General features: G+C 40.6%; 1 protein-coding gene across 1 annotated transcript in view; it reads right to left on the bottom strand.

Moving 5' to 3' along the window:
- Positions 1-64: 64 nt before the first annotated feature.
- LOC108116624 (acetylcholine receptor subunit alpha-like 1) overlaps positions 65-15,869 on the bottom strand; it is a 58,899-nt gene continuing 43,094 nt past the window's right edge. Inside the window, exons 4-10 of the mRNA XM_017228601.2 lie at positions 14,966-15,010; positions 12,574-12,683; positions 7,079-7,259; positions 4,529-4,989; positions 4,247-4,458; positions 2,676-2,977; positions 65-1,363 (exon numbers count right to left, since the gene is read on the bottom strand). Coding sequence (XP_017084090.1) covers positions 1,157-1,363; positions 2,676-2,977; positions 4,247-4,458; positions 4,529-4,989; positions 7,079-7,259; positions 12,574-12,683; positions 14,966-15,010 — 1,518 coding nt within the window. The 3' untranslated portion in view covers positions 65-1,156. The remainder of the gene's footprint in view (positions 1,364-2,675; positions 2,978-4,246; positions 4,459-4,528; positions 4,990-7,078; positions 7,260-12,573; positions 12,684-14,965; positions 15,011-15,869) is intronic.

Raw genomic sequence — 15,869 nt, 5'->3', positions numbered from 1 at the left:
AATTTATTTCAGAATTTCGCGCTTCCTACGAACCGATTAGTCGGGCTTCGTGTTTGTTTTTTTGTTTTGTTTAATATTAAATTTAATTCAATACTAGATTTGCTTAGCTACCACTAGTTACGACTTATTGGCTAATTAAATGTAGTTTATCGTATTAATTTTACTTATTTATGCTAAAAATAGATTGGAATTTTATGCAATTGAATTTTGCCCATTTAGCGTGGGCGCAATTTCTTCTTGTTTTCGTTTTCATTTTTTAGTTTTGCTCTGCTAAAAATAATGTGAAAAATATGCACAAATAAATAAACAATTAAAATTGATTTCCTCTTCCATATGTATATATATTTTGGCACGCACACTCTCACACAAGCACCCACACTCACGCACTGAACACATACAGTCAGATTTAAATTTAAAATGCAATTTTAAAACATTTTCATTTGTTTTTTTGCTTTTTGTTTTTGTTTTTGGTTTCTTTTTGTTTTTTGTTTGTTTTGTTGTTGTTGTTGTTGTATGTGTTGTGTGTGGAACTTTAAAACTAAAAGATGTAACAAGGAACTTTTTGGCGCTCAAAAATACAATATAACTTACAAAACTCCATACGCTTTATACAACACTGGCCCAAGGATCCTGAAAGGATACTCTGGGGGCCATCATCGACCCACACAATCATACATCGAGTACATCAAAAAACTTACTAACTAAGCTTCGCTCTCCGCACCGATCTTGTGGCTTGCGTCGCTATCCAGCACTGTCACGGTTAATCAACACTACCAACTCCCTCTCGAATTACATTACATTACATATTTTGATCAACTGCTCCATAAACTTGCCCTCCATTCGATTGTATCATTCAATTCATTTCGCAATGTTCACTTCACTCGCCTCGTGTTTGCTTCTACGCTGGGCTCCATGAGTTATCCGTTTCGTTGGCGCTACCAACACTACTCACAATAACCTTTACAACACTGTCAATGACACTGCCACTGTCACTGGTGTTGCTATTACTGCTGCTATTTGTGTTGTATAATGCCGAGGAAATACTCATGATGTGGCTCATCGTATATTATCCACGATCGTCGTCGCGAGCGGCGAACAGGGTCCGCAGCGAGCTGATGATTAGATTCCACCAGCCGGCCGCGAACCCAAGTGGTCGCTATAAGGTGTTCTCGCTGCCCATCTTGAGCAGCTCGAACTTCTTCTTGGCAATCTTCGAGTAGAGTATATCAATCGGCTGCGATTGATCGTACAAGCTGGGCGCCTGCAGGATAATTAGCGCTGTGCCGACCACGCAAGCAATCGCGAAGATCCACAGAAACATACGATCCAAGACCATGGCAACGTACTTCCAGTCCTCCTCGACCTGAAGGGTAAAGTAAAAAGAGTTGGGATGAGTATTTTATAACATTTTAGGGCTTAAATCGTTAAACAAACACGTAGAAATGTGCAAATTATTTTAGCTCTTAAAATCAATTTAAAATTCCTTCCACTTCTGTGAGTGACCATCTTCATTAATCATTTTGCCAGTCGAAAACTAATAAAATGGCTTTGGCAGATCCAAATCAGATTTGCGGTTTGGGCTTCGTCCAGTTAAATTGAAATGTTCCAGAGCAAACATCGATTGCAGTTCGAAGGCACCCACACACACCATGTACACACACCCAAAACCCTCACAACAACCAATTGCACAGCCAGCAAATTCGCCGACAAATGGCAAACTGCTGCAGTGCAGGAACCGCATGTTGCAAACTCTTCGTATTTGCGCACAAACAACTCAATCACTCAACTCCAAACGGTGGCGACAGACCGATTGCCTTTCACTTGGCACTAGCAACAGCAGCACCACCACCACCACTAGGACACCGCCGTGATCCGAAACAGGATCCGCCAGAGCCATTCTCGTTTGCGATTTTTGATTAGAGAGGACGCCCCGGCAAACGCGATTTAACCTGCTCTGGTTAGTTTACTGGCGGGTGAGTTTGAGGATTTTTACGGTCCGGATGTCGGGACCCGTAATGCGGGTTATCAAGAGCAGACGTAAACATTGCGTTCCAGACATGCTGGCCCAGGTCTGTTTGGATTCGGTCTGATTTTTACAAGCTGCAACTGTCAGACAATGATTGCAGCTGATTGGTCATAGACGGAGGGAGTTTTAGCCAGTTTCGATGGTGGGTGGTGCAGTGGTACAGAGGTGTGGCCACGGATTATTAGAATTTGCTAGCAGTATGGAAAATTAATTACAACGCGGTATGGCCACTAAACCAATTGCGGTTTTTGATTTTAGTTGGAAGAGAGAACTGCAAATTGGAGGTTGTGCTATGCCACGGAAAATATCCAATTTGGAGGACTAGAAAAAATAATCTGCAAGCTAAATTCTTTTTTCAGACATTTTCACTCTTTACTTTTCTTGAAATATTAAATTTTCCTGGACTTTATTAGCGCATTTTCATTAAATGGCCAAATAATGGAGCTCATAAAAACTGCAAAACTATAAAAGTAATTTTATACCCATTAAAATAGTTTTTTAAAGGATTTTCATGACGTTTTTAAATTGTTTCCGCACTTAAATGCCTTTTGTATGAATATTATTGTGGAAACTTAAAAATTTAACAATGTCTATTTAAAATGAGTTCTTAGTTATATAAAGTATTAGTTTCTAGAATATATCTACTCACACTCTCAAACTTATCCTTGTTCTTCACGTGCTGCGCTATGAAGCGGGATCCCTCGATGGTCTTCTCCATTTCCCGGGCGTATGGCTTCTCGAACGTGGGACTGAGATCGGCGGCGGCCGCAGCGGCAGCTGCAGCGGCCGGACAGCAACCGGGACTGATGTCTCCGTTGAGTCCGGACGGGCTGAACAGATCATCATCGGCGCCCGGCAGTGGCAGTGAAGAGGGCAGCGGCGGTTCCGCGAAACAATGAGCGCTGATGCCGCCCGCCGCTGCCAAATCGAAGCGGTGCGAGGCGGGTAGTGCTGAGGAAAGTGTATAAAAATATTTATAAATTATTTTAAAATTATTAAACCATTTTGAAACTCATTTTAAAAATATTGAAGTTACATCTACCGTAAACCTTCAGAAAACGTTAAAAGACAACTTAAAAATTTGTTTGGGAAAATCTAAAAATGCTCCCTAAAATGCTTTCTTAACTATACAGTCGTTATAAGAAACCACCCTTTAAGTAATAGTTTATAATCCTAACTAAAACTTGTCTAATGTACCTATGCCAACACAGTCATAAAGCACAATTTGGGGACCCATTTTTTCCGAGTGCTTGCCGGCATTAACAGCATTAGGCAAATAAAGTTGTAAATGCAATTTGCAACTTTTCTGCTTTGTCTTCGTCGCAATTCTCCTTGGCACAATGTCCCCGAAGGAAGTGAGTGGACAAAGGACCCTCAACCTCGAGGGCGGCCCAACAGAAGCAGGACTTCAGGGCCGGGGATACAATAAGGAAACTCAATAAATAGTTTTCTGCATTCTGTTTTCCATTTATTTCGCTGGGCCATTTCAAAGTTTCAGGTCTTTTCTTTTTAGGATTTCCATTTTCTTTTTCGCGCTCTTTGAGAGCCACTCGAAAGGAGAAATTACTGAATTCTGTCACCGTAAGCTTTAAACAATTGTTTAACTAGTCGTATACGCAATATTACGTATACGTTATGAAATGAGCTAACTTGCTTCAAAAGAAAATACAGACTAATTCTTATTATTTATTTTGTATTGACTGGACTTTAATGAGTCATCTAAATGCTGTCCCCTGGCGGTGACAAAATAATATGAAACCTATTTCTCAGAACTTCTAAAACTTTCCCTTTTGGCCGGCGTCCTTGCAGTTGCAGTTGTTAATTGTCATAAATTATATCGCCCGGCCTGGCCCTCCCCTTCCGAACACAGCGTCATTATAAAGTGGCCATGTTGTTGGGCATATTTAAAATGGAATATAAACTGGCAAGTTGCAAGTTTCCCGTTGCTAGAGCTGCATGCACCGTTGGTAATGTGCCCACTAAAGCCAGTTGAAAACATTCATAAATTTCCCAGATGCAGGAGAGAGGACATGCAGCCCACGAAGCTCCAAGAAGCAAAGTTCTACACAGAAAACTTTGCATCAAGCGGAGCGGGAAAATAGGTGAAAAGTTTTCCTGCGTTTTCTATGGGTTTCTCCTCGAAGAATGGCTCCCAGTAGAAGGAATACCATTGTTTTACTGCAGAAGGTTGTGGCGGCTTCTTGGGATTGTGACTCATACCTGGAATGCCGTAGTCGCCGCTGAAACGCTTCGAATCGTAGTTGACAAACTTGTCCACATCCGGCGGCAGGTGATAGACATCGGTGAGCACCTCGGGCGGCTGATCCTCCTCGGGTTCCTCCTTTTTGGGCCGCTCGATGCAGAGCAGCTTGGGCAGGATCTGGATAAAGAGGCGTTGCACCCACGGCGCCATGCGATGTGTGACAGGTGATCTGGAAGGGGTATAAATGAAATATGGTATTGGTAACTTAGTAACTTCTGTGGAACAGCGACTCAACCCACCTGAAGTTCACATTGAGCACGGCAATGGTGACCACTACGGAGAGCGTGACCAGCATCATGGTGAAGAGCAGATACTTTCCCAGCAGCGGCACTGTCAACGAGGTGGGCGGAATGATCTCAGCCAGCAGGAGGAAGAACACAGTGAGCGAGAGCAGGATACTGATACAGAGTGAGATCTTCTCGCCAGAATCACTGGGAAGGTAGAAGACCAACACCGACAGGAACGAGATACCCACACAGGGAATGATCAGGTTGACCGTGTAGAAGAGAGTCTTCCGACGGAGTGTCAGATTGAAAACGATGTCCAGGTATGGTTCTTCACAGCAGCTGTAGAACTTCTCATTCCGCACTGCCGGCACCCGCATGATGTCCCATTCCACGGAGATGTAGTAGTCCTGAAGGTCGATGCCCACCTCAATGTTGTCCGAGTCGGCGGTCTGTTTCAAGTGCCTCAAGTCAACCTGGAAAATGTATATGATAAATCAATTAGGAATTTCCAATAACTTTTAACTGATTACATTGTTGGAAGAGTGCGAGATAATCAATATGAAAGAGCAGCTGCTGCTTCTGCTTTCTTTAAACTTGCTGATTTATGGCCGGCAACTTTTGGCAACTGCTGCACCTGTTCACCTCGACACGAACCCCAGCCAATCATACATCTATTTATGTTGATTTGTTGCTCCCCATTTCCCCCGTCAAGGCGACTCTCCTTTGGCAACATTTTGCCCCAAGTGTCGCTTACGGCTTCCTCTTGCCAGTTTGTGTAAAAGAAAAAAAAAATCAAAGGTGATGGAAAAACGTACTTTCTGACAAATTTTTGACAATCGTCAATTGAACGGAGAATTGTTTGGTGGGTGGAAGTGGGCAGGTGATTCGCTTGGTTCCTATTCCTGTTCCGGATCCTAACTCGGCGACAGATGGCAGGAATCGAGATAAGTTCGGCTCACGTGCGTTCCGAAACGCAAATGACATTTACGCTTGTAACCTTTATTTCACTTCCATTTGGCTTGATTTGTCATTTGTTGTCTGTTGCTCATTTATCAGTGGGTGATTTTACTGTACTAGGAGTGTATTTTGTAGTAAACATAAAGGAAAATTCTATCTCGTTTTTCTTTATTATTTGTTTTTAAACAGCTTTTGCTTGTAACTTATCGATTATTTATCGTAGCAACCCTTCTTCATTGCCCTCCTTAAATTTATTTCTGCCTTTCAAAACTCAACTTCCACTGGTCAAACTGTATAAAACTTTCGAGATACATAAACCTCTCAGCAGGCTGAGACAATCGTCATTAATAGCTCGTCCAGCATTTGAGCTGACAATGTAAAATGGCCAGAAAAAAAGCAATCCTAAAACCCACATCCCATACGAGTTGTAAGGAAGTCGAAAGTCAATGAAGCATGCTCGAAATTTGTGATGCGTAAAAGGGAGGAAAACGAAAATTTATATGTAGAATAATGTGCTGTCATTTTTCGATTTTTCCCCCCAGCTTCCTGCTTTTCTCTTTCCTTTCTTTTTTCTTTTTTTTTTTTTGTTGGCCATAATGAACACAATAACAACAGGAAAGAGGCGCCGTATAAGAGAGCAACAGTTGTGCTGCCATCGAAGGATTTTCACAATACACTTGAAATAAATATGACTACTAAGTTAGAGATTTAACACCTTTATTTTAGTAGAAGTATAAAGAGATTTTAGTATGGTTTTCTAGGTGTTTCAATGGTTTTTCTCTTAGTATTTTAAAGGATATATTTGTTTAAGAAACTGTCAAAGTATCACAGATCAGTTGGACTACAGATAAGTTTTCTTAGAATTTTAACCAAAAATAGTTAACAATAATCAATTAAGAAGTGTAGAAAATTTTTATAATATTTTTGCCGAGGTATTAAAAGCCTCGAAACCTTGTATTTTCCAGTTTTCCTTGTTTTTCCTCCACTTATTTAACAATGGCGAGGCAAAAACTTTTGCAAAAGGCGTGGGCGTGGCTGGTTCATTAAACGCATCTGCCAGCTGTTATCTCACAAATACAAGAACACACAAACACACACGCACACACTGGCATGTGCATGGGAAATGGGGACTCCCCTTGATTTATCACATGACAGCAAGTGAAACGTGTCAAGTGTATGAAAAAAAAAAACAAAGTAAACATTAACGGCAGATTCCAAATGAAAAGCGCACACATATTTAACCATGAAAATCCAGCCGAGTGAATCATAAAAAAAATGGCAATTTTATTTTAACATGTTTAAATAGTCATTTAACGGCGGAGTTCTAACTGCCTTCCATTTTGTTTTTTATTTTCCAAATTAATGTTTTTTTAATCGAGTCAAAGCAACGTTTGATTAGCACTCAGTCAGATAGAATCAAACGAGGGACTCCTCCTAAGCCTCGTTCTGGTTTTCAGGTTTTATTTTTCTTCGATTTTGATTGATGGGCTGGGGCATAATCTGTTCGTGGCCAGAGTTACCAGCTGTTGCCGGGCCTACTTTCAGAGGGTGGTTTTCTGGGTCGTCGCCTTGCCTTTGCCCCCCATTGCAAATCACCCAACTCACCATATAACCATCGTAGGTCCAGGAGCCGAACTTCATGAAACATGTCTGCTCATCGAAGGGAAAGTATTCGACATCAATTTCGCAGAAGGATTTGTAAATGGCGGGTGGCTTCCACACCACTTTGCCCGTGTGATGAAGAATTGCTTTTGTCATTATTGTCACTTCATAGTTGCCATCGGCGCTGCAAGAGATGGAAAAGACGGAGAACATATTACATTTTTTGGTTTTATCATGTGGTTTTGCATATAAAAAGATTTGATTTATGCGGCTGTGATATTTTTTGGGGATATCACATTTTTTCACATGCCAAATTGCCTTTTTGTGGATATCAAATAAATGTAGCTTTTACAGCTTGTACTAAAAACTAATGATTGCCTGTAATTATTACTTTTATTTCATGAAACCCAAACTGAGCTAACTGTATAGAGTTTCCCGCAGAAGCCCATTGCCCTGTAAAATGTTTTTCCCTCGACCAGAATTTACTAAAAGTGCTGAACTAATTAAAAATACATTTTAGCTTCTAATTACGAATTCATTTTAGACTAGAAAAACTGCGGCTAATGCTCAATTCGAGCGGGGGAGTCCCTTTTTGGGAAGAGCCACGCCCCCATAACTGGCATATAGCATCGGTGGCTGTGGACGATGGTCCATTAGCAGCAAGGTCCTTTTCGGCTCCTCTGGCTATAGCCACTGGCCAGAGACGTACACTAAATCTAAATCCGAAAGCAAAGCATTTTAAAATGTTATTACAACAACAGCAGTGGCAGTGCTAGTAGCAGCAGCATCAGCGGCAGCAGCAGCAGTGGCAGTGGCAACCATTAATGGCTAAAAACCATTTAAAATGGCTGTCGGCAGTGCACAGACACACACACAGGCTCAAGGGAGCTAGATGGTGATTGAGAGGGGGAGGGAGAGAGGCAGAGCACAGGAGTCTGGGGCGACAGAGAAAGAAAATCAACAAAGAGAACAAAAGTTTATAACCGAAACCGAAAAAAAAGTCGAAAACCACGCCTGGGGGTCACCGCAATTGCAGCCATTATCTTAACGGTGATTCACACACAGAGAAACCGACAACCACACACAGATATATATACATATACATATATATATATATAAAGAAAGAGATATACAGATATAGAAGCCGGACAACGCGGCGTATGAGTGTCATCGTTGTGGTCTTGGCAGTTATCCTGGCCAAGCCGACGGCGCCTGCCGCGTCTATCAGCGCGTTAATCTCAGCGCCGCACAGTGCGCGCCATCTTTGTATCTCTGCTCTGCGGGCCCAGTCAAAGTTTGCAGGCCAGAAATCGAAGCGGTTGACAGTGGGGCAAATATGGATGGAAAGTGGTAAAATATAATCAGTTTTATATCCTTGAAAGAGTTTGGAATTATGGAATTTGGAACGAAAATACCCTTTTTTGTAATAAATCAACAAATTTTGTTTCATTTATTTAGTATTTAAAGTTGTAGTTTCTCTACTTAACTTAACATAAGTAAGCTGAATAAATTGTTGATGACAGTTGTGGCTCCACTGTACCATAACAGAATCAAGGGACTTGGCAACCCGCTGGCGGGCAAGAAAAACTTTTTGCTGACTTTGTTGCCGCTGCTCCTGTCCTGATTCCCTGGCCATGTCCCTTTCAGCCTCCCCTTCTAGGCCACCCTGCTCTGGCCCATTGCCTTTGTCTTCCTTGTACTCAACCCCATCCCTTTGCCCTTCTCGTATTTCTCCACGCCATTTTTATTTTTATAAATCTAATGAAAGATAATGAAATTTTATTTCGTTTCTTTTGATTTCAACGCAGTTGTCGTCAGCTTTCATGCTAAAAACTAAAAGCCAACAGCAGTTGAAAAAGAATCACAGATAGGGGATGGTGGATGGATGGAGGTAAGGATGGCTAGAAGGATGTGGAACTGAAAGACCAAGCCAGACGCCCATCTAGAAACATACAATAATAGAATTAAAGTGGCTGCGGCTCCCGTTCCTGATTCCACTGTATGAGTGTGGGTGTGGCCCTTGGTCGAAGTCCGGGCCTCGCAAAAGTTCAGCTGATAATAAAGTTGTCAACAACATTCATTTAATTAAAGAAAACAAAGCCAAAGCAGAGCACTTTGGGAATAGTACGATGGAAGTGCACGGAAGGGTGGCGGTCCAAATGTGACTAAACGGGTGCTTCATAGGGTGGATCCTAATGCCCAGCCAGAGATTTATGGCGTTCTGCTAATATGCCATCTCAAAATGGTAATGCGTTTTGCCCATGACGAAGTGGGTGTCTCTGTATGTGTGTGTGTGCGTCTGTGTGATGGCTTAGTGGGATTATTTTTCCTGCCAAATAGGGCATATGGGTGTGGCCCTAAATCTGTTTTAAACGCGATAGCCAAAACTATTTCCGCACAGAAAATAAAACTTAATTTGATCATTTTATTGCCACGTTTTTATAAGGAAGTGTGTTTTTTTGTATATGGAAATTGGAAAACAAATCAAATGGTGAATAAGAAGGAAATATATACTAAAAAGAATCTACCATCTTGATATCCTGGATATTTCTGATGACTGAATCCATTTTAAAAGAAACAAAAAGAAACATTATCCAATAGTAATTGATACATTCAAACTAAGTAATTAACCTATCAATGCCAAGCTGAAAGCACAACATTTTGCTCTCCATGTAGACAAACAGTAATTATTCGAGAGGCCCCAAAATAAACTCATATGCGGAATGTGTGGAATGCCGGGGCTAACCGAAATAATAACCAGTCGCATAAACCACTAAGTGCGGCCAGAGTAAGCTCTGTTATGGGGACCAAAACCGAACCGAGCCAAAGCCGGGGTCTTGAGTCAGTCGAGTGCGATTTTAATTTCTTGGATCAACATGAAAATTAATTGCTGGAATTAAGCGGCTTTCACAAATACTATACAAACAGTGGGCCAATGAGGCCAAGGAAATGTGTGAGTGCGGTTTGGGGCTGCTAAGCAGACAGCCCATTTCAGCGGCTCCAAGAGGTTTCGGGAGTGTCGCAGGGAACTTTTGGCAGTCACGTCTGTCGGTTGTATGTGCATTTGATGAGCTCACATATCTATCCGGATAATTATACCAGCTCCCGGGAGACTACTTGCTAGGCTATATTCGGCAAAACAAATGCAAGAGATAATTGCAATTAAAAATTAACAAAATGTTGGCCAGCAAAATGTTGCAATTCGTTGTGGCCGTGTGTGTGGCAAGGGCTAAAAACAAGACCAAAATGCCGGGCCGCGAGCAATAAATAACAACTTTTGACGCTTGTTTTGAATTCTTTTGTGGCCCCAGCAGCATGTTGGCCCTGAATGTGCGTTTCTGTATAAGGGGATGTGAAATGGATGTGGTCTGAATGCCGCACGCACGCAGGTATTTGTGGCACAAATTCGGGCCATTTACAAAGCCTGGCCAACTATTTATTTTGCTGCCATTGCGCGTTTAGCAGACAATTAAACATTTTTCATTGCATACAAATGGGCGCGCAAAGGGGATTCCCCTGTTTCCACCATTTTTCCACCATTCCATACCGTGCTGCGCAGGACAAAAAGTTGCATCGTAAAATAGATTGCCATCGTCCTTGTTGCACCATGTGTGCATATGTGTGTGTGTGTGTGTGTTGGTATGTGTGTGTGACAATAAACGCGCTTTCCTCCTCCAGCTGTACATTGTATTTGCATTTAAAATTACAGCTTTTTTGCACTGCAATTCTTGGTGCTTAATTTCTGCATAAATTTCCATTGCCTACTTGTTTGCTGGAAGGTTCGACGGGTAGGTGGCTCGTCGGCTGGAAGGAATGTAAACAAATCAAACTGAAAGCCAGAACCAGGATATTGATATTGACTTCAGACTTACGTTTATTATCCTTGTGGCAACATTAAAAGCCTACAAGATAAATATTCGACTATCATTCATTTAATTTTTATGAATTTGGCTCAGATTCTGGCCGAGATTCTACGGTTGGAATGCCATAAAAATGGGCCGTAAGCCATCACCTTAAGTTGCCACTAAATTAAATGGTCTTTGGGCCTGGGCCATTTCGATTGGCATTTGGAGAAAGAACAACATTCGAGCCACAATTAAGTGCGACGACACAAAGGACACTTCAAGTTCAATTTTATGCGGCAACAAAAAGCGAAACAAAAAATTCGAGCCATGGCTTCATTATGGTGCGTACAAATTATTTGCAGTTTAAAAATAAAAAGGAAAGGAAAGGAAAGGAAGGAAACCGTCTCAACGACCAAAGCCGGCCATATAACACCCATGGCGTTCGAGTAACACCCGCTCCAAGTTTCTATAGTTACAATGCTTTTGTCGTTGGCTGGCAAATGAAATTTAAGCTTTTTCCAAGCAATAAATTACGACTTTTTATGACACTGCCAACGAAACACCCCAGAAAGTATGCTATGCGTATAGTTGCCTCTTCTCCAGCCTCAGCCAAGTCGGTGGCATAAAAAAAAAAGTACGTATCTCTCCCCTTCCCCGTTCAGCAACAATCCACCCATCGACACACATAAAGGGCCCATAAAGCGCGTAAGCCGATCTGCCGCAGCTACAACAACACCAGCATCAGCCATGGCCAAGATATCCTGACCAATGTCCTGGGCATTTGTTGGATGAGAAGAGCTCGTCGAGCTGCTTGGCAAATCGACAAAGTCAAGTGTCCGGGCACCAAATCTCAAGGCTTACAGTGGACAGCAGTCTTGAAAAGTCTTGAAAAAGATTGCCAATAAAATTGGTTCAAACTTTTTTTCATTGAAAAGAAATTTTTATATTAAAAACCAACTTTTTATGAAAAAGGGAAAATTCTCCCAAATTTACAATTATGAAAGTGTCATCTAATTTTAAAGACTTTCTCATTGTAAACTTTCCTTAAATCTTACATTTTTTTTATTTATTTAAAACCCAATAATTTCTATAAAAAACATTTCTTAAATACCAAATTCCATTAGCCAGCTAAGTTTTCTTTTTATTTATCTTTAAGTTCTAATTAGTCAAGTCTAATTGTGGCTCAGATTTCCCTTTTAATTTGCTTAACATTTTCCACAGTTTCCCTAGCACTGGATTCATTTCGATCCTTGTCCCCTAATTGGCTTCACTCCAGCAAATTATAATAATTATACCAAGCCAACGAAAACGTTCAATTTGAGAGCATTGGACAACGAACTGAAGACTGAAGCCCCCAAAAAAAGGCCCAGCCCATGGACACTTAGCTAGCCTCCAGGGAAACCCGAAGAGCAACCGCAACGCTCAAGTTACATTGAAATAAAAATACGTTAATCATCGCCTGATAAATGGCCAAGCAAAGGGAACAGTACAGTTTTCGCTTTGATTTATACCGCCGTCTCCTTCGGGGCAATTATGTAAATGGCCAAGAGGCCTCCAGGGCGGTGGCTTTAGAGGACCCTGGGAATTTTCCCGCAGGCGCAGGCCAAGCTCTACGAGTCCGATGAGCTGGGCGAAAATTAGTTTGGCACTTACTTGTTATAGAGCACAATATCCGGCAGCCATATATGCTCGGAGGGTACGTGCAACGTGTCCACGCCGCCATAGTCATCCGGATTCCATTTCAATTTATAGTCATTCCATTCCTGAAATTGCAAAATGCACATTGTAAAATGAATAGAAAACAACAAAAGGGACAGCAATTATTTATGCTTGATTGCCATAAATAATAGAAAATTTTAATGTTTATATGTAGGTGGTGGTGGTGGGTGAGAAATTAGAAAATATCTGCACATGCATTCAGTGCTATTCAAAGTGCGCTATTTATAAATATTTCAGCCTGCGGTTCAGGACGTTTAACTCGTGTATGGCTGCAATTTCAATTTCATTAATTATGCATTAATTCATTGGTCGCTAAGCTGTTGGCATTAAATTACATTTTCATAATACAATTGTACTTCAGTGTTTGGTTTCTATGTTTAAGCGGTGATTACAATGTGATTGTTGGGGATATTAGTTTGTGGTCTGCTATGACACCTAAAGGTGTCTTTCAAAATCTTACAAATAGTCTTTATTATTATCATAAACCATCAAGAATTTAACATTACTTTGCAGCAAATAATCAACAAGAAATCATCAAATTTTTATAAGTTTCTTCTTTTTACTGCCTTAATTTAAGGTATCTCTCATTCGTTTCCCTTCCATCTCCCATCGAATTCTTTTTTTTATTGCTTATACGCATAACTGTAATTATGTTGATTGCCACTTTCCATATATATATATATAAATATATATATTTATACGGCCACGCCAAGTGGGAGCCATCACACTGGGGATTAAGAGAGTTGATATTGGGTTGAGGTTTCACGGTGGCCGACAGAGCCGGCTCGCTTTCGTGCTGACCAAGCATGAAATTCCCGATAATTGCAAATATAATTGCAGAGTGGGATTCCCAGACCGTTTTAATATTGATCCGACTTACACACGAAATCGGGTTTCAATTGTGATTACACGAATTTCAGCCATTAACTGAGTTTCTACAAGTAAACATGACTCATGTTTATCTCAGAAAAACTAAAAGTATCTTTTCTATGGTTAAGTTCCGAGCTTATTTCTAAGGCAAAACCAGTCTGCTGTGGATAAATTTAATTACGTTGAATAACTCTTTTATGGCTTGTAGACCTCGTTTGTCCTGCCATGAGTACTGGAATATATTTCCCATTTAATTGTGGTTGCCCATCTGCTTAAATGCAAGCGCATCTGCCAAATGCGTTGGCCAAATACACTAAAGGGGGCTTTATGGGGCTACGTGCGCTAGCGTTTGCGGCTTTATTGACAGACTGCCGCCTATTTATGAATGGGCGTGGCATAGTGGCATACCACGAAACCAAATGCGAAAACAAACATGATGGCTTTCTGTTCTCAAAACCCACTTTATCTCACATTTTACTACATATTTAATGAATTTATTTGTTGGTAAAAATTGTTGGGTATAAAAATACGTTGAATGAGTATTTTAAGGAAACTTTTTAAACTAAATTTACATTTATTAATTTGTAAATTATAATTAATTACTTGTTATTATATTGCTTTTATCTTCTACCTAATTTTCAAAATATTTGTAACAAATTGAATTCATTTCGTTTCCCACATGAATGTGATATTATTTTCGGGAACACAATATGCCATGCAGCCCCTCATAATGAGGTCTGAAATGTGCATTTGCATTTGGCTAAAACAAATACAGATGCACACAATCGCAAATTGCTCGGCAAATGCATAATTTATATATCATTTTGAATTCCGCTTTTGTTATTGTTTTGGGTTTTAGTGAATTGTCAAACCAAATACTTTGGATAAGCTGCCGGCACTATTGACTGCAATTTGTGTGCGAGGAATTTGCTGTGCATGTTTTATGCAAAACCGGAAAACTTTAAAGTCCCCTTTGTCCTCCCATTCCCACCCAAAAAAAAAAAAAAAAAGAGCATGAGTGCTTAAAAGCAGCTGGGATAAAAGTCGGATTTCGGACCAATTGATATTCCTCTTGTGTTTTTTTTTTTTTTTTTGCCAACTTCTGCTCGCCGCATTAGTGCAAAGTCAGTGGACATGTAGAGTAGTAAGCGGACAGGAACTGGAACTGGAAGTGGAAGTGGTCCTGGAATCCTGGTGGTCCTGCCACTCTACTGGGAAATGGAGCCTGGCCACTTGGCCAAGCTAGAAGTTTGGCATAATGCGAGCGCGTCGAAATTGGCTGGCACAAATTATTTTGCATTCGACGGCAGCGAGGCATGCAAATGGCAAATTCATGTTCCTCGAAAGCCAAATCACAGTTGAGCAAACCTCACTGAATTACGCATGAATATATATATATATATATTTGAGCACAGTTGGGTTTTATATATGAGATATAGTATAGTAGATAACTTACCTGCTCCACCCAGACATTGGTTGTCATAATTTGATTCTTCAGATTCTGCAAATAAACGAGACAAAAGCAAAAAGAGATTTGTTAGACTCGAATGTTAACAAGAGATTCATTAATTTAACGTTGACAGTTTCCACTTCTGTTGAATGGAGAGTTGGAGTGGATTCTCTGACAGCTCCACCATTGAGTGGCAGAGACCATCAAATAGAAATCATTGTGCCGGCAAAATGTTGTTTTAGTGAACTGAACTTGTGTTCCCTCTGCAGAGGAGCTCTGTTCTTCTTCCACTCCCGATGCACCAGCTCTTCATGCTGCTTAACAAATCTATTTTAAAGTGCTCCGAAAAGAGGAAGACGAGGGTGAAACAAAGTGGGGCGAGTGAAGTCGGTTTCTAGATGTCGTGAAGTGAGCTGCAGTCTCCTATAACCATTTAGTTTTAATCAATTTATGAGCTGCAGGATATCATCTCCCCTGTTCGATAGTTAAGTAAAACTTAAAGAAATTCAACTAAAAGTTTCGATGGTTTAATAAACATTTTGTAAAACCGCTCATAAAGGAGAACTTGTTAACTGTTAGGGGATAACCCCTCATTCGGCACTGACTCAATACGGCCTTATAATAGTCATAAAAATATTGTATATTGATCATATGAACCCATATTAGGTTGTCAAAAAAGTCTTGCGGTATACAATAATGCGATTCAAGTCAAATATAATGGTCGGAATGTTATTTCTCGTTTAACCTCTTTTCTAGTTATTTTTCAATCTGCTTTCCAGCCTAATATTTTTAATTTTTTCACAGTTTTTGCAACTCAGATGAAACTACCCCTTATCAAAAATGCTAAGTTCGGTTTCACCCATTTTCCCACTCAATATGACAGAATTTTGCCCATAGCTCAGTCAATAAT

Source organism: Drosophila eugracilis, unplaced genomic scaffold, assembly GCF_018153835.1.
Source record: "Drosophila eugracilis isolate 14026-0451.02 unplaced genomic scaffold, ASM1815383v1 contig_75, whole genome shotgun sequence".
Taxonomy (NCBI): Eukaryota; Metazoa; Arthropoda; class Insecta; order Diptera; family Drosophilidae; genus Drosophila; species Drosophila eugracilis.
Note: the sequence above shows the minus strand (reverse complement) of the source record. Positions and strands in the feature narration are given on the sequence as shown.